The sequence below is a fragment of the Cyprinus carpio genome, chromosome B12, assembly GCF_018340385.1.
Source record: "Cyprinus carpio isolate SPL01 chromosome B12, ASM1834038v1, whole genome shotgun sequence".
In the NCBI taxonomy this organism is placed as follows: domain Eukaryota; kingdom Metazoa; phylum Chordata; class Actinopteri; order Cypriniformes; family Cyprinidae; genus Cyprinus; species Cyprinus carpio.
Window position 1 is genome coordinate 18,706,297 of NC_056608.1, and position 25,013 is coordinate 18,731,309.

The 25,013-nt window shown below is 36.4% G+C and overlaps 3 protein-coding genes across 3 annotated transcripts; all 3 read right to left on the bottom strand.

The window, feature by feature from the left end:
* Positions 1-370: 370 nt before the first annotated feature.
* LOC109088704 (transmembrane protein 235-like) lies at positions 371-8,664 on the bottom strand. Its single transcript, XM_019102852.2, has 4 exons — positions 7,985-8,664; positions 7,293-7,349; positions 6,945-7,082; positions 371-2,381 (listed from the first exon to the last, which is right to left on the bottom strand). Exons 1-4 carry the CDS (start codon positions 8,154-8,156, stop codon positions 2,146-2,148), a joined length of 603 nt encoding a protein of 200 aa, XP_018958397.1. The 5' UTR covers positions 8,157-8,664; the 3' UTR covers positions 371-2,145.
* Positions 8,665-8,795: 131 nt separating this feature from the next.
* On the bottom strand, positions 8,796-11,154 carry LOC109046380 (baculoviral IAP repeat-containing protein 5.2-like). Its single transcript, XM_042735864.1, has 4 exons — positions 10,950-11,154; positions 10,733-10,842; positions 10,430-10,547; positions 8,796-9,220 (listed from the first exon to the last, which is right to left on the bottom strand). The coding sequence occupies exons 1-4, from the start codon at positions 11,055-11,057 to the stop codon at positions 9,128-9,130; spliced, it is 429 nt and encodes a 142-aa protein (XP_042591798.1). The 5' UTR covers positions 11,058-11,154; the 3' UTR covers positions 8,796-9,127.
* An 812-nt stretch (positions 11,155-11,966) lies between these two features.
* LOC109053130 (fascin-2-like) lies at positions 11,967-23,879 on the bottom strand. The gene is made up of 5 exons (XM_019070542.2): positions 22,289-23,879; positions 14,373-14,529; positions 14,017-14,138; positions 13,744-13,911; positions 11,967-12,939 (listed from the first exon to the last, which is right to left on the bottom strand). Exons 1-5 carry the CDS (start codon positions 23,106-23,108, stop codon positions 12,734-12,736), a joined length of 1,473 nt encoding a protein of 490 aa, XP_018926087.1. The 5' UTR covers positions 23,109-23,879; the 3' UTR covers positions 11,967-12,733.
* Between the last annotated feature and the right edge of the window lie 1,134 nt (positions 23,880-25,013).

Here is a 25,013-nt window from a genome sequence, read left to right on the forward strand (position 1 = left end):
AGGAAAACTGTTGACTGCTGATAATCTCATTGGGATTAATTAATGGTTGTATTTATGTATGCTACATGTGGTTGAATAAATACCAGAGAATCGATGGGCGCATTTGATAGACTGCATATATGGCTGAAACATCTCATGATGGAAAAATACTGCCGTGTGCCATTACGGAGTGAGCCACAAGGCCAGCCCAAAGGAACATTAATTTCAGCCTCGTGTGGTCCGCTAACGCTCTGATGGGGCCGTGTACGGTTGATGGGGTGGACTAATCATCTACTTATGGAGGAGGCCACAAAAGCAGACTGTCTCCAACAGAAATTCAAAATTATTCAGTGAGTGCTTGAGTGCTATTACTGGACTCAATGTATTCATCTAGAGGCTGTCAAACATTTTATTAGGGATGGCAACAAAGCACAATTTATAGTTTGTGAATAATTCAACAAAAAACATTTACATCTGTTTGGGATGCAGCATTTGGTAATCTATGCTTACAGACCAGCCTGGTCTTTAAATGAAAATAAGACAATAAGGCTGTAATAAGACAAATTAACAATAATCAATTTCAAAAGCATCAAGACCAATGTTTTTTCAATTAAAAAAGGCAGTCTCATCACTCACTTGTTCAATTTTCTTTCCACACCTGAAAATGAAGTTGAATGATTCTGATTTCTTGCCTCTGTTAGAGCTTGTCACCCTCTGAAAGTGTTAAAGCAGACATCAAGCTCTGACGTCTATGGCTACTGTTATCCTGCATAGAAAACATTTAACCCACAGGGGTGCTCATTTAAGGCAATACGTTCTTTATGATTCAGAAGTTAATCCAAGTGTGCCAAAAGCACCTTTTGAATCACTACTGTGGGTCACATTTCTTCCTTTGTTGTTGATATTTTAAAGCTTTGTTTACATATATGATCAGAGTGTATACTAAGAATTAGAAATATTATAGTTGTCCCTGATTATTTTTATTTGTCTGTAAGTCACGTTTGCCCAGCCTTTTGGTGCACAAATATGTTATTTTTTTATACATTTTTGTAAAACAAAAGTCCAAAAAAGTTCAAATACAAAAACCTTTACATACAGACAATTCAGTTAAGCTTTAATATGGATGAATATCTAGAAGCATAATGTTCCTCACTGTTGCCATAAACCAAAATCAGAATAATAAAAATTACAATATAACAACTAGAAATGACAAACAACAACAGCTACCAATCAAGCTAAAGTGCAAAGCACTTAAACATACATTTAAATGAGAAGATTGTATTAAAAGCAAAACACTGTTTATGAGAACAGTATTTTAAGAACAACAGCATTCACAAGACATAGCTTCTCAGGGATTTTGAGATTACAAATTAAATCTGCTTGTTTGGGTTTGATGGATAGAAATGTAAGACAAATAACTATGATTAGATATGATCCATCTTAGCACTTATTTTCTAAACGCGACAGCCCGACTCATGAAAAGATCAAAGTTTAAAAATTCAAAGCCCTCAATCATGAAATGTTAAGTTTCAGAAGGCTGAATATAAAACATCAAAGAAGATATCAAATATAAAGCAAATCAAACTGCAAAATTCAAATGAATTGTGTTCAGAAAAGCCTTTTCATAAACTACACATATTTAATGAACAATGGATGGCTGCAAAACATATACAGTAAGGTCACGCTTCCTTTTACATGCTCCGTTCATAATTTAAAATCAAGGATTATAACAGCAAGAGCTGAAGCCGAAGCCCAGCATAAAAGATAATACAATAGAGAGGCGCAAAACACATGAAATTTACTAGTAATTACAGTAGCAATTTTGCCTTTGAATTGGTCTGTATTCTATAAATTGTAAAAGAGCTCAGAGAAAGAAACAGATTGAAATTAAATGAAATTTACTTAACAGTTTTGATATCCATCTCTGATATCTTTTTGCATATTGCAAAGGGCAATTTGGTTGTCCATATCTACACTACTAGTCAAAAGAAATGTTTTTCATGATCTTAAGCATGTGAAATTAGTTTTGAAAACAAATCAAACTTCTTTTTTTCTCCATTGTATATTTGCTAACAATGTAAGACAGAGAGGAGGCCTTACCTTGACAAATACTGACTACCTTGCCTGAAATGGACATGTATGGTTCAAGTAGGTGGTGGTGAGTCTCTATATGGGGGCGACAGACTCTTCATACTGGGTTAAAGGCACCAGCCTGACAGCCAGCAGTAGGAGAAGACCTGTGATCACCTCCAGTAGAAAGGAGATCCAGGCCATGCCCATAGACCAGCCGAATGATGTATGCACTAGAGCCATTTGCTCACGGCCCATCCGCCTTTCAGTTTCTTCCAGAGCCTTCTGAGAGTACCTGATGTACAGACTCACCCCAGAGAGAGTGAGAAGACCTGAGAAAACACATGCACAAGCACGCATGAATGCACACACACAAATAAAACCAATTAAGCATCATTTAGACCTTAGGCTTGTTGTTCTATCAGAGGATACAAGGCATTCTTCACTTTGTGGTGTACAGTAGATGATGGATGTACAGAAGACAAATTTAGCATACTTAGATGTGGGCGGAAAATGGCAAGCAATCTTAATTCAACAGATGTAACTTGACATTGAAATCTAGTTGCTTTTATTATGCTTGGCAATTTCTTTTAATCAATGACAAGTAGTTGATAGAACATTGGATGTGTGTGGGCTGAGATGGTTTTAATGTCTTCAGTGCCACATTCATATCCGCATTCAATCATGAGCAATGAATCCTAAATAGCATTTTTTCTTTGCATAAAGACTGGTATTTTGTACCTGTAACAACTTCTTCAGTGTTTTGCTTTAATAAATTGTGCTATACTGCATTAAAAAAAGCACATGATTTGATATTTTGTTGTTTAATGCGATTACATTCAAAAAAGTTTAGGTGCATAAGCACCATGCAAAACATAGATGAGTTTTTTAAATGAGTAATTTAGCATTACATCACTGACCAAAGGATCCTCTGCAATGAACGGGTGCCGTCAAAATGAGAGTCCAAACAACTGCTAAAAACATCACAATAATCCACAAGTAATAAAAATAAGTAAATTTAAATCTTGTGAAAAGCTGTGTGTTTGTAATAAACAAATCTTTCAAGACATTTTAACTTGAAAATATGAGTCCTTTATCCATAATTTTGCTTGGGAGAGAAATATGCACAGATCAAGCCCTGTTTATGAGCAAAAAGACAGTTCTAAACAAATATCTTGGTAGATTTTGGTTTGAGAAAACAACAGGGGATTTACTATTTCACTAAAATAAAGTTTTATTATGCTATTTTGGTGAGGGATTAAAGTTAAAACACTATAATGATGGATTAGTTTATTACAAACATGCACTTTTAGCTACACAAAATTAAATCTGAGGGCACCCATTCACTGTGATGCGAGTGATCTAATGCTAAATTTCTCTAAATCTGTTTGGATAAAGAAACAAACTCATCTACATCTTGGATGGATTAAAGGCTGAGTATATTTCAGTACTTGAGTCTCCAAACACTTTCTTTAAAACAAGGTTGCTTTGCTTTACTGATTCAAGTCTTTAATAGTAAGCTTCTGCTTCAGTTGTTAAATGCCAGTAACATTTTTTGCAATTGTGCTAATTTGCCTGGATCCAGTGATCTTATTCTTACTCATTCAAGCTCATATTTTACTAATAAATCTCCAAACTTAATTGTTTGCATTTATTTTAATAAACCCATATTTTGAGCTGCCAAATATGACTCACCTTTTTCTGTAATCAACCGAGCTAGAGCTGAACGATGCTCTTGCTGAACATCTCCCTAAATGATTCTCTTACTGTAAGCGCAGAGAGCCATAAACACACATGACTACTCTATGACATCTGCTCTCAGAATTAAGAGAAGCACCACCAATGTAAACAGGGAGGAAGTCAAACTAGCTTCCTGTGGCACCCTGCAGTGTCTGATGATTCCAAGACGAGAGCCATTATTACCAAATCTTCATTAAAACAGAATGTGCTGATGTGGATAAACAGCAGCAGAAATCACATCTAATTAAACACTGACAAAATGAGAATGGATTTCCATATCAGGCATAATATGCACATAAAATTAAGAGCCAATAAACAGAGAGTGTAACACAGTTTCTAATTAGCATGGCCAAACTGACTTGTTTCTGATCTTACATTTGTCGGTTCATTTAGAACAAACAGTTTGTACCATCCAGGAACTACTGATTATTTTATACAGCACTGTGTGTGCCACAAATCACAGCCTGGTGAATAGATGCACTGATATTCTGAAAGGAGTCGTTCATTCAAAAATGAACATTGAACAACTGAGAAAAGCATCACAATAATCCACAGAACTCTAGTCCATAAATTAACATCCTCTGAAGTGAAAAGCTGCATATTATAAACAAATCCATCATGTTTTTAATTTTATACTGTCACTTCTGGCCAAAATAGTACATAATTCATAATAATGCTTCCTGATCTTACTTATCAGCTGTTTGGTCTCTCATTCTTACTGCACCCATTCACTTCAGAGGATCCACTGGTGAGCAAGTGATGTAATATAAATTTCTCAAAATGAAGAAACCAACTCATCTAAATCTTGGATAGCTTGAATGTAAGTACATTTTCAGCAAATTAAAACTTTTGGGTGAACGATTACTTTAAAAGCACCATGTTATGAGAGAAAGAACGAAATACAGTCCATGTGAAAAATATTCCTTCAAAATTGCATCCGTATTTGTCTGTGATAACCAATCCAAAAAATAGAGGACATGCCAAAAAATAAAGACAATATAAGTAAGTAACAAGGCAGACAACACAATTTTACCCTTGCATTTGCATTCCAAGCTTCACTGTGTTAAAACACTTGCCATGCGCTCCTTATTACCACGCTGATTAATGCTGGGGTTCATTGGCTGACTCCTTTAAGGAAACCTTTATTCAAGTCATATGTCTCCAGGCTACATAGTGAGAGGACACTCTCAGATACAGGCTTTGAGATGCTGCTTAGTGTCGGGGTAAAGAGCAAGCCAGCTATGTCTCAACAATGACTATGTGTGTACTTTTGAAGATCAAAGCAAAATTATCCTGCCTGTGATACTTAAGTTGCTTTGGGATTTCTTGCAGGGGTCTCAGGAAATGAGCTCTGGTTGTACTCAGCATGCATTATTATTCGGTTTTATTTTTTATTTTTTCTGCTCATGCATGCGTTCATGGAAGAACAAAAGCAATAAAATCACATTTAAATGAGAGACTGATGCATGGTCAGAATTACTGAGGGCTGTATTATTCCTTTTTAGTTTCACCTTTCGATTGCCCATTTCAATCACAGAAACAGCTGGGGGGTAGTTCTCTATTATCCTATCAATTTCATGAGAGGAAAATGGTGAAGTGCAATAACTTCAGTCCCATAAGACTCTGACATTACAATTATTCCAGCTGAGTAATGCGTTCAGTCTTCCAATTTTTGAATGTCATTCAGAGAACTGCAGAGCCAACTGTTTGAACTTGAACTTTGTTTATCTGCGTTGTAACCCATCAGTCTGCAGACAAAAGTTGAATTTTCCTGAGATTAGGTACACACTAAAAATTAAGCAAAAAAAATGTAATATTTTGTTCAATTTAACAAAAATAACTCACAGAAGTCGACTTCTCCCTTGCTCACTTAATTCTTCCCTCAGGTAGATTGCTAATTGTCTGTCAGTGCATAAGGCTATTGGGCTTATGAATATTAATTGGGTTGTCAGAGTCTGCTAAATGTGATATGCTTAAATCAAAACACGTACGGTGAAATGTGAGCACTAGCCAATGGGATTAGAGCTTGTGGGTTAGTCCCACCCACTACAGAGGCTTCTTCTGCTTGCTCTTCAATGAAAGCGAACAGCTATAGTTATTTCCTTCGTACTGTGTGGTAATTATTGTAAATATTGTGCTGTATGAGCATGGACACTTTTATTTCAATTCTCGGCAATTCCTTTTTCTACAGACAATTTAACTTTATAGACATTAGTGGTGGCGAAAAATAAATATGCTACTCCAGTAGGTGGCGACAAGTGAATGTATAGCCTTTATCATTTAATTAGGATTGTAATTATGTGAAACAACCCCATCACAAGCTATTTTAACAGATCAATAGCTTTCAAAAATTAGTGGAGACAAGGAAAGGACATTCCGGAATATTTTCAAAAGGAATTACAAATTGTATGGTTTTGATAGTTTTCACGTGACATCACACCCTTATAGGAACGCCCACCTGGAGGACAATATGAGGCTTTGCTCCATTGACCGCCAGTTATTTAAGTAATGTAGATTTAAAATGCTGATTTTAAAAGGCGAAATTCAGTACACACCTTATTGATGATGCATTTGTACAGGCAAGCAGATGAACCCAGAATATAAACGCAACGTTTAAACATTAAATGGTTTTCCATAGAAAACATCGAACCATGAAGCGCATTATGTTCATATTATGGGCTCATCTGCTCGCCTGTATAAAGTAAGCATAATAAATAAGGTGTGTATTCAGTTTGTTCTTTTAATATTACTGTTTTGAATACATTAAGGCACTTTAAGCGTTTTGCACAATGTTTTGTTGCGCTGTTTAGGGATTGAAATATTGCGGAGGGGGAAAATACTATGGATTGCAAATGGCCAAAACTTGCATTTTGTTCACATATCTTTGTTTCTTTGTTTGTGTTTGAGGCTTGGAAACAGATGGAAAAGTGAGAGACTTGTGCTGCAGTTCTGTGGATGTTTTGCCCTCTGGGTCTTCGTCGGTCATGTGACTGAAAGCTATGAATTCTACTGTATGTTCACCCATGAAAGCATTTTAGTAGTTTCTGTTGACAAACTTTTTTTTTTTATGCAGGCAACATATAAACGGGTATCTTTGATTTTATAACAGTAGATGTTTAGTGAGTTAACCATGGCATTCATTGGGTCAAACTTACTGCACAGGAGGAAATATGAAGCAGATCCGATGAGAAGTGCCCGGCTTCTGGCCAGGGAACTGACGAGACCACAGATTCCTCCAAACACCAGCATCACCAGACTCAAGGGCAGCAAGATGGCAATCACGCTATGCATGACTTAATGAAGTAAATCATAGCTGTTAAGCTACACAGAAATGGCTTATAACAACACCACCTAACATCTTATCCATACAAATGCACAAAATTATGGCTCAGTGAAACATTTATAGACAGATTTATTTCATGACTGAACACTGCAGCACAATAAGCAGTTTTTTATAAGGCGTTAAAGTTGTTGTGTTTATGAAAAGGGTTTACAACACTCACTTTCCATCTGCCTTTCTGATTCTGAATATCCAGTGTCTTCTGTGTGACTTTGGACATCTACAAAAACACAAGCAAATCACCAGGGTGAAAATTATGACTGCACTTCTTGTAAAGCTCGAACCCTTGTTTTCAAACAACGTTTCAGTGATTAAATAATAAGGTCTAGCCTACATAGAGCTACATTTCTGCGCAGAACTAAAAAAATTCGATTTTGCGTGAGGAGGTAACCATAGCAACAGCTGCTCGATCAGTGACTATAGTACATCGATAAAAAAAATTACTCAAATATAAATGAAAAGTAGCTAGTGTGTTGTTTAAAAGGTGTTTCAGATAGCTGAGGCGCCAAATTACAATTTGGGTTGCACTTGCATAAGACGACGAACCTTTCAGTGAGCCAAGAAAGTTACAGAGATTTAAATACAGAATTTATTTTGAATGTAATTTAAATGGTCAGTTTTAAACGTATTATTGGGCTAGATGTTGTATTGTGGGTACAATCTCTATTAAATTATTTTTAATACTTATCCAACTATACCAGGAAAAGTCCTGGAAAAACATTGGTCAAATGAACAGCTTCGCACACCAGTTAAAGCCCAAGATATTACCGATGAATAAAATAATCGTACTGTGATCAGAGGCAACTCACAGATCCTCATGAGTAAAGACTTGAGAATGAAAATTAAGCGTCATACCATCTGTAACTCCCCAAAGTCCAGAGTTAGTGCGCGCCGGGTCGGTGTGATTCGTGCGCGTGTCCTCGATGATGTACCAGTATTCGGTTCCAATGGCAAGCGCTAAAGAAATGAAACTGAGAACACCCGTTAAACCCCCGCCGATGACCACGGAACCGAATGTAATTTTCATATCGGTCCGAATATATGCGATTCTGCTTCAGGACAACCCAAAAACTAAGCTGAAAACCATACCATTTGGCTGCGCGACGCGATCAGATACTGAACAGAAAGGGTCCCAGGAGCTCCTGGAATAAATCGCGCGCGCTGCTCAACAGCTGGAATAAGTGATGCTGACTGTCCATCCAATATGCATCCAACATGAAAGATGTTATCACTAGAAAAGTTTGTGGTATTAAGTTAAAAGGTGGGTTGCTTGGATATTTATTCCTCACCGGTGTGTGCAGTCCGTGTCCAACCAACACTGAGCGCAAGATTACGCATGACTGGTACAGAGGAAACATGACGTACGATACATAACCAACACCCTTCATGACATTATTCAACCATCCATCCTTTTTGTAATAATAAAACAAAAATACATGAAAATACGAAAACATATCAAATGCATACAAGTATGTTTCTACTTGTAAATACAAGTCTTTTTTTTCACACTGATTTCCCAAGATTTTTAGTCTCACTATAAGAGGAATTTGACAATGTAATATTTTAGAGCTTGGCTGCCATTATCTAATAACTACTATTGACTTCTCCTGACCTGAAAATTCTGATATTTCCAGGTTTTCCCATTCTCAAGAAAAGGTAAAGGTTGTTACAGGTACAAGATCTTTTTTTTTTTATTTATATCAGTTTTTATAATTAACAGACAAACCAATAAAAAGACTTAAAGAACAAGACATGACTTGAAAGATGTCCCTTAAACATTTTACAGGGGCCATAGGAGAGTTTTGAATTAAGATCATTTTAAAATAAATAGAATGTGTATATGGTTAATTTCAACAGGTGACGTGACATACAAATTTCATCAAGGTAACATTTATAAAACATACAGCGTTTCATGACGAACAAAAGAAAAGAAGAAAGTGAGGTCTACAAAAAAAAAAAAAAAAAAAAAAAAATCAGACCACAGCAAAATGAAACACTTTACTCCTCCCCCATCGCAGTCTGGATGATCTGAGCCCTCTTGACCTTCACCGCCTCTTCAAATTTATCAATCGCCTGTTTGCACGATTTTTTCTGAAAGATTACAAAACATCACTTCATACTCTTAGCATGTAAATGACAAAATCAAGTAAAATAAACTCATATTTAGCTATGGAAATTTGGAAGATGCAGTTCTGTTGCAAAATAATAGACTTGAGACTCCAAATAAGATATATTTTATCAACAAAGAAAATGTTAAATACAACTATCTAGGTTACTCATTCATTTACTATAGGGGAAAATTAAGAGAAATGTTGAGTGGCATTTAAAACAATGTCTAAAAACTGTTTACAACTGTTAATAAATCAAGGAAATCCCGAGAAATAAATATTTTAAAGTATAGGGGAAAATTAAGAGAAATGTTGAGTGGCATTTAAAACAATATATATATATATATATATATATATATATATATATACACACACACACACACATACACACATAAAATATTGTCCAATACTGTCACCTGATAGACTTGAATCCTTGCCCATGTCACTTTTGGCTTGCTGAGTTGTGGTTTTAAGATTAATTAACATTTATTGATTTAACTGCACTGATATTACCTGATGAAAACAAAATTGGAACTGAATTAAGCTGGATAATTACACTAACTTTGAAATACTGAATTGAATCAACACTGAATATTGAGATGAATGACAATTGTTGCCCTGCAAATGACACCATTGCTTTCTGTAAAGCTGCTTATAGCTGAATTTAACTCGATTCAATTGATGAATTTTGCAAAATTGACATCTGGTTATCTTAGTAGAATGTAAATACCATTATAGTTTTTATTGATATTTTGAATTAGTTTTTATTTTATATTTTCTGTTTAGTTTATTTGTTTTGTTGTTTTATTTTTATTTTTTGTTTTGTAGTTTTGTACATCAAATGTTATTTATTTTAGTTATTTTAGTAAATCAAGATAAACTAAATGAAAATGAGAAATGTTGCCTTGACAACTTTTATTTCAGTTAAAATTTATTTCAATTTCAAGTAACAAAAATTTTTTTATGGTTATAATTTTCCATAAAACACTACACTTGACACATATTGAACTGAAACAATGAATAATGACACTTTTTTTGTAGAGCTGCTAAGAATTGCAACTAAAAATTTAATTTTAGAGGATTAATTTTTATGTTGCTGTAAACTATGAAGCTGCTTTGAAACTGAATGTATTGTATAAAGCTCTATATAAAATAAAGTGACTAAATTATCTGTCAGTGAGTTCATACTTACAATGATAAACTTCTGTCTCTCTTTCTGAAGTTTCAGAAACTCATCCACAGTCAGACTATCCACAGTCTTCTTCAGCAAGATAAAATCACAGGTAGGAGAATGTGTCTTATGCTCTTTCCTGATAATGCAATGTATATCTTTGTGAATTTTGAGAAAAATACATAATAACAAGGGAACTGATGACATTTAATAAATCAAATAACCATGACTTTAAATCCGAGTCTTATTCCATTAAGTTACATACACAAAGCCTCTCTCAGCCCTCTAATGCAATAGTGGAAAGTTCAGCAGACACGGACTCACTCAGGGTCGTCCTCAGGCTCCCATCCTTCCAGCTCTTTCAGACAGAAGAAACACTGCGCTGTGTCTGGACTATTCTCCCACGGGGTGTGAATAAATCCAGCTTTGGCCATCTATAGAACAACAACAACAACAAAAGCAGTGTAAAAGATGAAAACACTGCATATTAGCACCTACAAAACCACTTTTTCCATCTTGACGGATCAAACGGTTTACTCACGTTTTCTGGAGTGCAAATGCAGCCCTCTTCAAACGGCCAACCAACGAATGTTTGAAGTCTGTTCTCATAAAAGTACATTTTAGTCTGGTCGTCACTACTAAGATCCATTTTCTGGAATATGGAGAGTAGAATAATAAGAGAGGGGACCAAAACACACGCTTGGCTTGCTTGTTGTTGTCTGTTCTTCCGGTAGTTTAAAATTTAGAGCGCGAGTTTTGATTGGCTACAGCGTGTCGCTTCCACGCATGCGCAGAACGAGAATCTCATACCTAACTGTATATGTGTACATTATAACTATTATATGTAGGCCTAACATTATAGAGTTATTAATAATATAATAATATTATTAATAAAGGAACTTCCATTTTATGAAACACGTAATTTACTCTCTCTCTTTTTTGCACAGAGACTGTACTGTGGTTTATTAGAGGTCTTTGGTGAATTGGCCAATATGTTTCTGTGTCTCGCTCATAAGTGTTAAACGTTTATAAGGCACATGAGACCTTTTCGTGTTTTTTAGCAACTGTTCACAATACTGAATAGAATTTCAGTAGGACTATGTTGTATCTTTACCCAAACTGTTTTCTTCATTGTATATAGTCACAGAGAACAGTGCACTGTTGCAAACTTTGGGAATCCTATACAAGCTGTATGGAGGACATGTCAGTCACATTATTTAAATGGAAACTGGTTACCATGCTCTCTGTAAGGCTGCTGTTCTGAAACTGGTTAACAATAGTATACAAGTAGCCTATATAGAGAATTATTGGAATTCAAATTGTTATCTTATTGACTAGCTACCAGCAGTTTATTTCTATAGCAAGACATGCAACAATGCTGGTTCTCTCTGTCGGTTGTAATGTGAACTGTGAACACAGCAACAGCAAATGCTGCTTGCCTAGGACTCAGTTCAGATTCCTCGGCAGCCAATTAAATTCAGAACAGAACCAATCCGTTTGTTTCACATAAAACCAGGTTACAGTAAATGAGATTCATTCCTCCAGAATTAAGAGACAGGATTTTATTGTAATAACTGTAAAACCTTTCCAGATGGTCTTAAGGAAGAGAAAGCAAATAAATCACAAAAAGGAATAAAATGAATTTAATCCTGGTACCTTTCATTTTGGTGAGACAGAGTAATTACTGTGTATCCTGTTCTAGTCTTGGTTGCTTGGCTTCCCTGTCAGTTGCTAGTTAGCTTAAAGAAACAACAAGAAGAGTTAATTTACCAGGCCTAAATATATTTAAATGCCATGTATGTCCATATATGACAAACACAACAGTCTGTAACCCCAGAGAATGAAACAAGCTTCACTGGAACTGACAAACATTAACATGATAATAAATAATAGCACGAAAGACAAGACAATAATGGGTCATTCAAATAAAATAAACAAAAAGTAATAAACAAAAACAGCAGTAATGAAATACAATGTGTCCATTTGAAAATGAACAGAGATGGTAAAAGTGATTTGCCACAGTAATAGCATGCTTTGCAAGTTTTATGTAAGATCATTACCTCACACATTTTTCCTAACAGTGTGCAACAGTGAGCTGATATGATAAAGGTTCTTGTCATGTTTGTATTCTGTTTATATAGGCTCATTTTGTATTGGACTATAAACCAGAAATGGTAAATAATACATGCGTACTGCTGAATACTGACTCTACATTAAACAGATGTCCAAATATTAAACCTTAATTGTACCAATTTATTTTCTCACATCTGTAAATCCAAGAGTTTAACACAGGTGAGTGACAGTTCCTTAAATGTCCACATGGTGTCAGTATTCCCAGAGGGAAGAGCTGTCTGCATTCTCTCCATCACCTTTCAGATTGCCTCCTTGGTCTCCACGCAGATATTTGCCATTTTTGCCCCTTATAGCTATCCGTCCATGCTCTAAGAACTCAAAGCAGAAATCTTCAGGTGTGTCTCCATCAGTGCACACCAAGCCACTGTTGGACACATACCAGAATTTTCCACCAGCACCTATAGGAAATCAATACCGGTCAGCTTCATAACATAAATGTCTTGAACTCTGATTAATTTCATTAGCACAAGAAAAAATGACAAAGTGCTAAAAATTTTATTCATTTATTTTTATTTATTTATTAACTATTATTATTATTATTCTCTTTTTTTGCATATTTAAAATGTTGAATGTTGAAATTCACTTTTTTTGTCACCTAAAATTTGGTGTACAATATTGTATTATTCTTTTATGGTTATAAAAAAAATACTGTATGTAGATAAATCAGTTCCCATGAAAACCATTTCCATCTAGTAAATTAATTAAATACATTTGGACATTTCTGACACAGATAATGTTTAATAATAAATTTATTCAAGCCATATTTAATTAAGCTAAATTTTGTATAGCATTGTATAACTGTAACATTGCCTGAAAAAGCTCTATATTCCTATTTTGCCATCACCTAACATTTGGTGTATTTCATAATGTTGTATTCGAGTCAGATTCTAGAAGTTCATTGAAGTTGAAGTTCTTTTTTGTCTATGATCTAACATTTGGTATAGCTCATAATGTATATAATGTATTCTAGTTTTATGGTTATAAGAAAATAGGCCTACTGTATGCCCTCTTACAGGTAAACTAGTCTTCCTGAAAATCAATTTCAGCAGATTAATTGTTTTGACACTTCTGACAACTGATTACAACATAAATCAGTTCCAGGTAATAAAAGCTGTTATTTGCTTTCCAGAAACCTGCTTTAGGGTTTATTAAAGGGCATACAGAATAAAAATGATTAACAATGTGGTCAGATTAAAACTCACCTTTAATGTGGTATGTGCCGTCATTGAACTGCAGTGTAAATATGTCATAGACTGAACGATTGGCGTCGAGTGTATTAGAGTTCTTGTGGTGGCAAACATAACCATTCTCTCCCCTCAGGATCAGAATGGGCCTATTGATCAGCTTCAGAATCAACTGCTCATCCTCACCTTGAGGAAAAAACAGGGTGACTTATTGTATTCTTGTACGTTACTCAAATAGATTTGATTTAGATATTTTGATTTTGTTTGTGGGTAGTATCAGTATGAACTCACCCACAGAGTCACTGACTGCAGCAAGTTGGCCATTTTTCTTAGTGCATACATATTTTCCATTGCTGGCTCGCAGTGCCACCCGTCGACCGAGCCACACTATGTCAAACATGGTGTTGGCACCGCTGCACACAGTGGGAGATTGTATATATAAGTGTTAATAAAACATGTACACCCACAGAGAACAGAAGTCAAAATGGCTTTACAATTTCTGTTATATTACTGGTGTGTTATAGATGTTGTGGATGCATTTAATTCTAGTTACATAATAGTAATGTTGCTTGCCCTCATGTCATATCTTAAATAAGTGTAAAAGAATAAGCTGTTTTGAAAATTTTGAAAGTAAAGCTAAATCTTACGCTTCTGTGGCTGTTGACTGGATACCTCCATGAGCCACAAGCGTCCAGTAATTCCCTTCATTAGTTCTGAATTTGCACTTTCTTGTGTCTTTATCAATTTCCATTTGAAATGTCTCCATGTCTGTCTCATCATCTTGATTGGCTGAGACACTCACTCCTGTTGAGACACATAACGAAACAGGACATAAGACAAAACTGTTATTCATTGCTTTTAATTTAAAACAGGCATATATGGGAGAGCAGGGCATTTTTGCTTATTTATTTAAATAATGTTCAGAATAAAGCTTTGAAATTGTACCTCAAACATATTATTAACAGTCTCATTTGATATGTTATAAGTTAATACATTTCTCAGTTAATTATAAAAAATATGTTAATATAAAAATATCTTAAATCAGATTAAATTTAACTATAAGTTCATGCAGGCTGTATAACCCTAATAAACACCTGAAAAAGACCATTGATTAATATATATTTTATGTGAACATACACTACTGTTCAAAAGTTTGGCGTCAGTAAGATTTTTAATGATTTTGAAATAAGTTATGCTCACTGATGCTACATTTATAGTAAAAACAGTAATATTATGAAACATCATAATAACGTGTTTTTTTTTTCTATTGAATATATTTTAAAATGTACTTTATTCCTGTGATGGCAAAGCTGAATTTTTATCAATCATTACTCCAGTCGTCAGTGTCACATTCAAAAATCAATCTAAAATGCTGGAATATATATAATATTTACATTTTTAAAGACTCTTTGATGAATAGAATGTTCAAAACAATAGCATATGATTATGAAACCCGGCCTTAACAGTGACATTATTTGAACACACATCAAAAAAAAATAATAAAAAAAAAATAATTATATATATATATATATATATATATATATATATATATATATATATATATATATATATACACACACATACAGTTTATAGATATAGGTAAAATATATATAGATATATATTTTACCTTTCAAGATAATAAAGTTTAAACCCACCTAAAATTGCTGAATCTTTCTTAAATATTCAAACACACAAAAGTCACTCTTATTACTATGCCCCAATACAATCACACCGATTGACACTGACTGTTAGAACAATATGGACTTTTCAAATGCATCTGCTTAAACAAGATAGCGTGTGTTTGTCCTGACCTCTTCCCTAGTTTGGAATCCTTAAGGGAGACAAAGCACCAGCATGATTAACTTCACTGCCACGCACAACATGCATCAACCTGACTCTGAGCCCTATTCTGGCGCAACGTCTACAGCGGACCATGTTTATTTAAGACCCACATCTATAGTTAATGGAGCCCAAACATGTCACTCTGCTGTCTATAAACATCCTTTATTTCAATGCAAGATCACTGATGTTTTGAAATGAGGAGGTTTACTCATTCAGTCACGATGACAGATTCATCCCGAATCACTGTATTATTTGTAACATTAACATTTACACAACAAGACCACTGGCTGTGGTCTGAAACATTATTTATATCCTAGCCATTCATCTTGATTAAACTATTGTGTTGTTTAACAGATGTAGACTTTGTTTGTTTCTATAAAAAAAAAACAACCTTGTGTATTTTTGTCTATGTATCTTAAGTACATTCATGCATTCTTATTGGCAAACAACATTTCTCTATGCATATACATTACCATTCAGAGCAGTAGGGAAAACCACTTGTGATTGTATCTTTCCCGCTGCACCGATAAAACCTTGGCATATAAAATGCGACCTTGGCAGGGTCAGAGGCCTCGCTGCATCCCGCTGGGTTTCTATGCCAATTAGTTCTGGGACTTTGTCATGGCATTCATTAGTCCAGAATTTAAGACATAGCTGTGTTCAAGAAACATCTTAAAAACAGACACAAATGAACCAAAAGAGTGCTTAACTTGCAAGTGGCAAAAGTACGTTCAATTGAAAATTTTGTTTAGGTTAAGAGACTGTTTAATAGATTTAAGGTCGAGTTTTCAAATGTTATTTGCTATTTATTAAAATTATTATTTAAAACAAAACACATGTATTTACACTACTATTCAAATGTTTGGGATAATTAAGATTTTATAATATTTTTGAAACAGTACTATTCTCAAATATTAGTACAATTTTTTATTTGTATATACTTTAACATGTAATTTATTCCTGTGATGTAAAGCTGAATCTTCAGCCGCCATTACTCCAGTCTTCAGTGTCACAAGATTCTTCAGAAATCATTCTAATATGCTGATTTGGTGCTCAAGAAACATCTTATACTTATTATTATCAATGTTTAAACAACTTTTCCCCTATATTTGTTTTGTGATACACTACCATTCAAAAGTTTGAGGCAAATAAGAGATTAAAAAATAAGAAATGAATACTTTTGAACACCAAGGACGCACTAAATTGATCAAAAATGCCAGTAAAACATTTATAAGGTTACAACAGATTCTTTTTTAAATAAATGCTTTTATTTAGAACTTTCTGTTTATCAAAGAATCCTGAAAAATGTGTCATAGTTTCCACAAAATTATTAAGCAACAAAAACGGTTTATAACCAATATAATATATTTTTTTAATGTGGTATAATTTAATATTCTGATTTAATTTCTAAATATTACTTTAACTCTATTTTTGATCAAATAAATGTAGCCTTGGTGCGCATAAGAGACCTCTTTCATAAACACTTAAAAAGCTTGGTACTTTAAAATTATAAGGCATATTAAAAATATCTAAATTATCTTAGAATTTCTAAATAAATCAATAAAACTATTGTGTATTTGAGCTTTTTCAAAGATGGCAATCAACTTTATGAGGTCTTCAAATGCTTTTGAAGATTAGAAGAAACATAATTTCAGTCAAGTATGTCCAAACTTTTGGGCAAATAAATGATTGAACTGCATAATCAAACAAAACTGACAGCATCGTGCAAGATGCGTCAAACAGATTGTCGTGACTGAGGCTCAAAGTGGATGTATCCGAAAATATCCCTTGATCATTTTCTTAAGCCTTTAACAGGCCAGATCCTGCACCTTACCCTCTTCTCCCTCCAACCTGTCATCCTTCCTGCCCCTCCTCTTCTAATGCTGTAACCTCACCTAATTCTCAGCATGCAAAGAGACACAAAGCTGCACCGTAGGGCCCAGTAAGCAGCTTTTTGGAGTAGCATTTGTACAATCCTCCAGCTCCGAGGAAAACCAGTCGGGAGGCTGAAGTAATACTATTGTTTCAACGGGACTCTGCAGGGTGCCTGAGACATGCTGGGAAAGAAACCAGGCCTATCAGCAGAATCTGCTGCCATCGATCACTCCACCGTGGAATGTTTTTTTTTTTTTTTGCTATGATTTAGGTTATCTATGTTCTTGTGTTTCTCCCTCTGCCTATCATTTTCTCTCACACTGCATGGACTATTTTTACAAATCATCTTGGCCTATCAATAGACAATACCTGGTCTTAATTTGGAATTGGGCTCTATAATCCGATTCCTAATGGCTTTGAGTGATAGAAACGTGGTATGCAGAATTAAGACAACACAGTGTTAGTGCAATGTTTTTGTTGGAACCAGAGTACAACTACCAGCCAAAGTCGCCAAAAACAAAGTCTCGTTTTTCTAATCAAGACAAAATCAGGGATAACGAAAAATAAACTGCTTCAGATGTTTTTCTGTCTCAGATCTGACATCACTCTGCTGCAGGGGTTTTCATTTCTGCGGCCCGTTACACTTTATTTTCCAATTTCACGTCTGACTCTGCTTTAGTTTTGCACCAAAGATAGAAGAAGAGAGGCCAGCTGGGACAGGACACTCTATCTCCTCTGTTGATCATTCCTCATCCACGGCATTGTGATTACTGAGCTCAATCCTGAACTCCTGCGAATGACCTCACTCCCATCACAGAATGCTCCCTCTCAATTTACCAACCCATTTCTGTGGTATGGTAACAGTACCCAGAGACAGTGAGAGGGCCTTCTCAAAACTGGGGCAAGTAGATCGCTGCATGCGGACCAGGTCAAATACCTATCGGAGAACACAAGCGGTATATGGGAAAACAATACAAAAGGTGACTACAGTATGAATAGGTTTTGGTTTAACATGCATTTATACAGTGGGGTTCAAAAGTCTGGGAATCCATTGGAAATCTGGAACAATAAATATAATAAAAACATCTGCAGTGCATGCTGCTTGAGTGCTGATGTCAACAAAACAGAAAGGGGACAAAGACATTCTGAAACTAATTTTTATTTTTCAGTTCAACTTTCACTTATGTTGATATTACAACATATAAATAAAAAAATAGATTAAATTATAAAAATGCAAAATATAAGCATTTCCACTAGTGGTCCCAGAAGTTTGGATCCCATTCTATTTGAAGGTGTCTACTTAAAGCGGTGATCTCCAAATGTGCCAAGACAGTCTAAGATTAATTTTTAATGGTAAAGTGATGCTTCAATCTACTGTCTCTCATTTTGTTAGCTTTCTTTTCTTTTCTTTTCTTTTCTTTTCTTTTCTTTTCTTTTCTTTTCTTTTCTTTTCTTTTCTTTCTGTCTCTCTATAGCTCTTCCTTTGTGCTCATCTCCTTTTCACCTTCCGGGCCGGATTAGAATGCTCCAGGGAACACTGTGGAGGTGATGATGAACATGGTAACAGATCCACACGTCTGAGTGCATGCCATCTTTCCGACTCAAGAATGTGTGCCACACAACATGCGCCATAGTTGCTGCAAAAAAGTACACCACAACAAAAGCAAGCGAATAAACGTCATATCTCAGCCAATAATAGCGATATTTCTGAAAAACGACCATGCAGTGTCACTACTCATTATTGATTAAAAGATCATCTGTGAGTTTGTGTTGCATCCTAGGGCGAGAGGCCTGGGGCTTAATGAACGTCAGACCTGCAGAGCTGATTGGCAGTCCTGTCTGAAGGCATCTCTGGTTCCCTTCATCATGTAGAGACTCTCTAAAAGAAATAAATTGCTTAATCCATTAGCAAAATTACTTTACCTAATTGCTTTTTGCACAGAGTGAATGTGCAATAGATGGGGAGAGATGCTTCCCGTTCATTAAGAACAAATGTTCCATCTGGACTGTGTCATTTTCCGTCTTTTTTCACCCATAATGAAATGCCTAGATTTTGTGGTAATATGTTGATACTTGATATTTCCTAATGTTGAATCGACACTGAACCATTTGAAGCAAGAGAAACACACCATGTAGGAGTCATAATGTGTGACTCAAACATCTCTCATCTTAATTTTGATTAAAATCCAGAGCTTTTGACTATGGCTGCAGCTGCTAGCATTGAAGGCCTCACAATTTATTGGAGGATTTGTATAATATCTGCCCTGCAACCTACTTAGCTGGTAAAATTAATTCAAATTCTTTGTGCTGGTGCACATGCTTTTCTACCACAAACTAACTTTTTGAATGGCATTAAATGACTTAATGACATTAAATCCCATGAGTAAACTAAACTGACAATACAACATCATGTCCTCCTCAGGGAACTGCTGCTAACGTCTTTGATTTATGATCTTTTAACAGTGACAATGACAAAAAAAGCCATACCATCCACCTGTCCACACCCACAATGCATTATGTCTCTATTCATTGTGATCTTGTGCCTGATCTTTCTTCTTCCTCCTGCCTGTCTTGTTCTCTTTTCTGCTGTATACTTTCACACTTTCCATTGTCTCTTTTCCCCCTGTTGGTTTTTTTTCGCCTGTCGGGCCAAAACCCAACTGCTCCCGAAGGACTCTCTGATTTGCGTCCCCATTGTAGGCCAGCACATTGCATGGTCCCCAGATAAAGAAATGCGGCGGAAGGCTTGTGTTTCTGAAAGCAGACTCCACCATCATTGAAATGCCCCTGTCCACTCAATTATTTATCACACCTTGCCTCTAGTGTGTGCATGCATGTGGACATGTGCATGTGAGTATATCAGAGCATATTTTGTTATAAAAATGTATAACTAAAAAGTGTATCAGTTTGAAAAATTCTCTGAGAATGAAAACGAGCATAAGACTGAGAGAGAGAGAGAGAGAGAGAGAGAGAGAGATGGATGAGAGGACAGGATCTGTTACTGACCCAGCTTCCTTTGGTGCATATTCAAAGCCATTCAGTTTCTCCAGTAATTTATCTATTGCAGGTGGCTCAAAATGCTTACCAAGAGCTCTGCTCTGGAGATAATGGATAATGTTACAGCGTGCAAGATTTACATTATAGAACTTAGTATCTCAGTCAAGACAGGAAGCTACAATTATGCAGCGTGTTTGTTAGCAGAGCACATGGCCAGCGAATAAAAATCGGCCATGTCTGGCAGATTAATATTGGCCTATTCAGCTGAAAAGGCAGCTGCTGTATATTATTTCTGTGAGGTCATGCTCATGGGCGTGACTCAGTGTTCACCTGCTCTCCAGGCTAGTTTTCATAGATTTGACTATGTATGCATAGTTTGCAGTGCAGCTGCAATTTTGCATGAAGGTTATTTCCATGCACTGGTGTGCTTGCATATAGAAACACTAATGAGGACCGAAACGGACAACACAACAGTGCAAATTATTCTCAGACTACTAAAATCATATTGTTTAGCATATTATTCAGTCTGAAAATTAAATTTTCACTGATTTTTCCCATTACAATCAACATTTACATGCTTTAACTCCATACACTAGATTTCTATATCTGGTTCCCCAACAGGTATTAGAGGTACTTAATAGATGTAATGAGGACTCACATCTGTTACAAAAGACGCCACAGGAGTGCTAAGGGACAGAGACAAACCTTATTTTGAGAATTCCCTTGAATCTTCTTTGAAGAGATAGTTCAGTCAATAAATGAAAATTCTGCCATCATTTACTCACTCTCGTGAACCTGTATGACTTGCTTTCTTCTGTGGAACGTAAAAGACAATATTTTGAAGAAAGTTTCAACTGTTTTTGTCCATACAACAAAACTGAATATTGTCCAAAACAACATTAGACCCTACCGACTTTCATTGTACAGACAAAAAAAAACACTTAGCCACACGGGTTTGGAAATGACAGGTGAGTAAATAAAGACAGAAGTTAATTTCAAAGATTGTATTCACAAATTCTACAGCAAAAATGAGGCTAGACACTAAAGCATGTGGTACTCCTGTAGAGGAACGTCAAAAGAAATTCAAGTAACCCCTTACGAAAAATAAGTTTATTCAAGTGTGCTATTAGTATACTTCTTTTAAACTAAAAATAGGATGCATTTAGTTTACTTTTTATGTACTTTTTAGAAATGGGCTTTATGTAGTCCTCATAAATATACTTAAAATGACATTTAAGTATACTTGACTTATACTTACAAAAAGTCTAAATATATTTGAGCTATACTTAGAATCCGTGTTTTCATTATTATGCGGTAGAGGGCGCTAGTACACATCTTCTGTACAGAATTTCAAAAAAAAAAAAAAATGTGAAGAGGACAAAAGAAACAACAGATGCTAACACATGTAATCTAACATGATAATCTGACATGAAACAGCATCAAAACTGTAACGTTATGGAATAAAATGTCGACCGATAAAAAGGTAATAATTACAGTCAAGCTTTGGGGTGTTGATAGACTCCATCTACGTTTTGTTATCATTCTGAATCTAATTCATAGTCTTTTTTCAGCTTTTTGTTCAAAATGTTATTTCTTTATTTTTTATGAAACTTACCAAAGTTTGCTACTGTTATACTTATAAAAGTTATACTAGTATACTTTTATATACTAGAAAGTGGGCCAATTTAGGAGTATTGAAACAGTACACTTACAAATATACTACTAGAACAATGATATTTGTATAATTACTACATAAAGTATACTTAAAAATATACTTGAACTTTACTTAAGTATACTTAATAAAATAAACTTGAGGTATACTTCTTTTTGGTAAGGGAACACCACTTACCTTGTCGGATGGAAACAAATCTGTTGTTGGCGGCCTGAAACACCACTTGTGGATGGCTTTCCTCAAGATCAAACAGCTCATCTTTGCCAGGTTTGGAGCAGCGTCCAGAGCGCAGAGTTCCAGTGGGCCCCATGGGGGTCAAGTACTTCCCCTCACAGTCCTTGAAGGCCAATTTGCCTGATTTCAGTTCCAAAGTGTAGCCTGTCCCACGGCCATTTTCAGAGGACAGTTTCCCATCATTGCTCAGAAAGCGGCTGTCACTGGTCTTAAGACAATATTTGCCGTCCATATACACAAGAGTTAGAAGAGCATCCACACCCCAAGGGATGTTACTGTCCACAGCAATCTCTCCCTCTGGAGATGCTAGATGGGCGTAGCGTTTGCGGGCCACGCTGAGCAGATTGGCCTGTGGATGCAGTGCCAGGTGCATGGCCCATAGTTCTGCCTCGCCAATGGTCTGAGCAAAGCAGGACAAGTAGTCCTCTGAACCTCCGAAGAAGCGCAGATATGGCTCGGACTGCAGGGCCCAGCGCCCATCTGACTGTGCCACAATCAGAAAGCGGCAGTCATTTTCTTTGGTTTCAGCTTCACAGCTTACTTTGCCATCTTTGTCGGAAGCCAGGTAGCGCCCCAGGTGACTGCGCAGGTAAACCACCTGACCGTCCTGCTCATCCTGCTCCAGAGTCCAGATCTGCTTCTTCTTTAGACTCTGAGCTGAAGCGTTCAACTTGAAACCAAAGGCCTCCGCTGTTAGATAGCGATTCTCATAATTAATAAGCCCGAATTGTAGCTTGAGGGCTTTACTGCCATTGGAGGGCATCCTGGCTTACAACCCAGATGGAAGCCAGAGAGTAGCCTGCAGACTTACAATGTTAGCTCCCCTACTTGTCCTGATTAATTTGCTTCCTATTGGAGAAGAGTAAAGTGAAGTCCACTTAGTGTAGCTGACTCTTTACAGATACAGGCCTTAACTTACTTTAGTAGACTGCTCCTAAGTTCTTCTTTTGGTTTTATTCTTGGTTCTTGGCCTCTCTGCTCGGTAAAAACGGCACCTTGTTCCCCGGAGAGCTTGCAGAGGCTCTGGAGATTTTTTTCCTGTGTTTCCTAATCAGATCAGATTATAATCAGGAGGACTCAACACCTCAATCCAGAGAGCCGCTGACGTCACCCTCATCCCAACGGTTCATTTTCCTCTGTGCCTCTTTCACTCTCTTCCCCTGTCTCATTCCCTTTCCTTCTCAATTTACCTGCGTTTTTCTGTCCTCTCCAGTGGCTGCCTTTGGGACTGTTGGACTGCTGATCTCTTAAAGAGATGCTCAAGACTGAGTCGCACTGTTTTACTTCTCGATGCTTTACTCTTCGTCTCAATCCTCCAGGTTTACATCCCATTAGTTTGTCACCTCCTTGTCCTCTTCTAAGTCACTTTACTTGAGTCACATCATTAGAACTTGTGCATCCCTTAAACAGACCAGTCGTTCTCCTCCGAGACCTCGAGAAATAGCAGCATTTCACTGTGCAAGGTGCCCACTATTTGCCAGGCCAGCTTGTGCCATGTCAACATACGCCACCTGAAGTACAGTACAGCTTTTCAGGTGTTCTTTTCTAAGTGCTTTTTATTTGCCAGGCCAGCTTGTGCCATTTTCACTATATTGGACGTATTCTTACACTAGAGACCCTTTATGGAGGCCCAGTAATCCACCCGTTCTATAGTGCTCCTGCTTTTGTCCTCCTCCCCAGTCTCTAACTCTTTGCTGATGGCGCTTTGACACAAAGCTGGGTAACCAGAGCCCTCCCCTAGCACCCGTGGTAGTGGCCTGAGAGGGGGATCGGCTTTCCAGTGTAAACTCAGGATACAGTTACATGACTTCTCTGATTCCGAGCTTGGTGGGTCTTCTTTATCACAGCAATGTGTGCATGGGTGTGAGAGTGTACTTGGAGGTAACAAACAGATGCTTATTCAAAGATGCCTGACATTTACCCATTGAAGACCAATTTACTGTGACTGAACACATCTCTCTAGCTTGTTTTCAGTCACATAAGTTGTTTGCTTAGCATTTCACTGGCCATGCTGCCTCATGTTTGCATAATGCTACACATATTGTCGATCCATTTCAAATCCCAAGTATGTTTGTTCGAAAAACAGTCTCCTCCACAGGCCCCTAATCGGCCTTTCAATGATCCAACTCTTTTATTAGACCAATCTAATCCACAGCAGCCCCAAACCCCTCCTCCTCTCCTTGGGCGCGTCTTGGACACAGAACCTTCCATCTGTCGGGGGCTGACCACGTATGGGACGGGTAAGCCTGAACCACACACACACACACACACACACACACACACACACACACACACACACACACACACACACACACACACACATACACACTCTTCTAAGCACAGGGACAAAAAGACATCCATTAACCGTTATTGGCTTTGGCAAATCTATCCTTTGTTTACATTTGTTCGAGATCCTCTAAGCAGAGATGTTAACCTTAGATATGCACTGTTACATTACACTACATTTAAACTTACACTTTTACATTGTTGTCAGATGCTTTGAAATGATAAAACAAAAATAAATCGCATTCATTATGTAACAGTGAGTAGTTAAGGATTTAACTGCAAAATCCAGTCAAGCAGAACACAGTACCTGGTTGCAACTGATGTGCCGTCATTGGAGTACTACAAAGACTGAGTCAAAAATAACGTCCCATTGGCTTCAGAA

What these genes read in the sequence shown, in the direction of transcription:
- LOC109088704 (XM_019102852.2), bottom strand. Translation starts at nt 8,156, where the DNA reads ATGAAAATTACATTCGGTTCCGTGGTCATCGGCGGGGGTTTAACGGGT. An exon ending in ACTTTGGGGAGTTACAGATG is followed by an intron (nt 7,350 to 7,984) that starts GTATGACGCTTA and finishes GTGTTTTTGTAG; the next exon opens with ATGTCCAAAGTCACACAGAA. An exon ending in ATCAGAAAGGCAGATGGAAA is followed by an intron (nt 7,083 to 7,292) that starts GTGAGTGTTGTA and finishes TACTTCATTAAG; the next exon opens with TCATGCATAGCGTGATTGCC.
- LOC109046380 (XM_042735864.1), bottom strand. Translation starts at nt 11,057, where the DNA reads ATGGATCTTAGTAGTGACGACCAGACTAAAATGTACTTTTATGAGAAC. An exon ending in GCATTTGCACTCCAGAAAAC is followed by an intron (nt 10,843 to 10,949) that starts GTGAGTAAACCG and finishes GTTGTTCTATAG; the next exon opens with ATGGCCAAAGCTGGATTTAT. An exon ending in GAGCCTGAGGACGACCCTGA is followed by an intron (nt 10,548 to 10,732) that starts GTGAGTCCGTGT and finishes TTGCATTATCAG; the next exon opens with GAAAGAGCATAAGACACATT.
- LOC109053130 (XM_019070542.2), bottom strand. Translation starts at nt 23,108, where the DNA reads ATGCCCTCCAATGGCAGTAAAGCCCTCAAGCTACAATTCGGGCTTATT. An exon ending in TGCAGTCAGTGACTCTGTGG is followed by an intron (nt 13,912 to 14,016) that starts GTGAGTTCATAC and finishes TTTTTCCTCAAG; the next exon opens with GTGAGGATGAGCAGTTGATT. An exon ending in CGGCACATACCACATTAAAG is followed by an intron (nt 12,940 to 13,743) that starts GTGAGTTTTAAT and finishes GATTTCCTATAG; the next exon opens with GTGCTGGTGGAAAATTCTGG.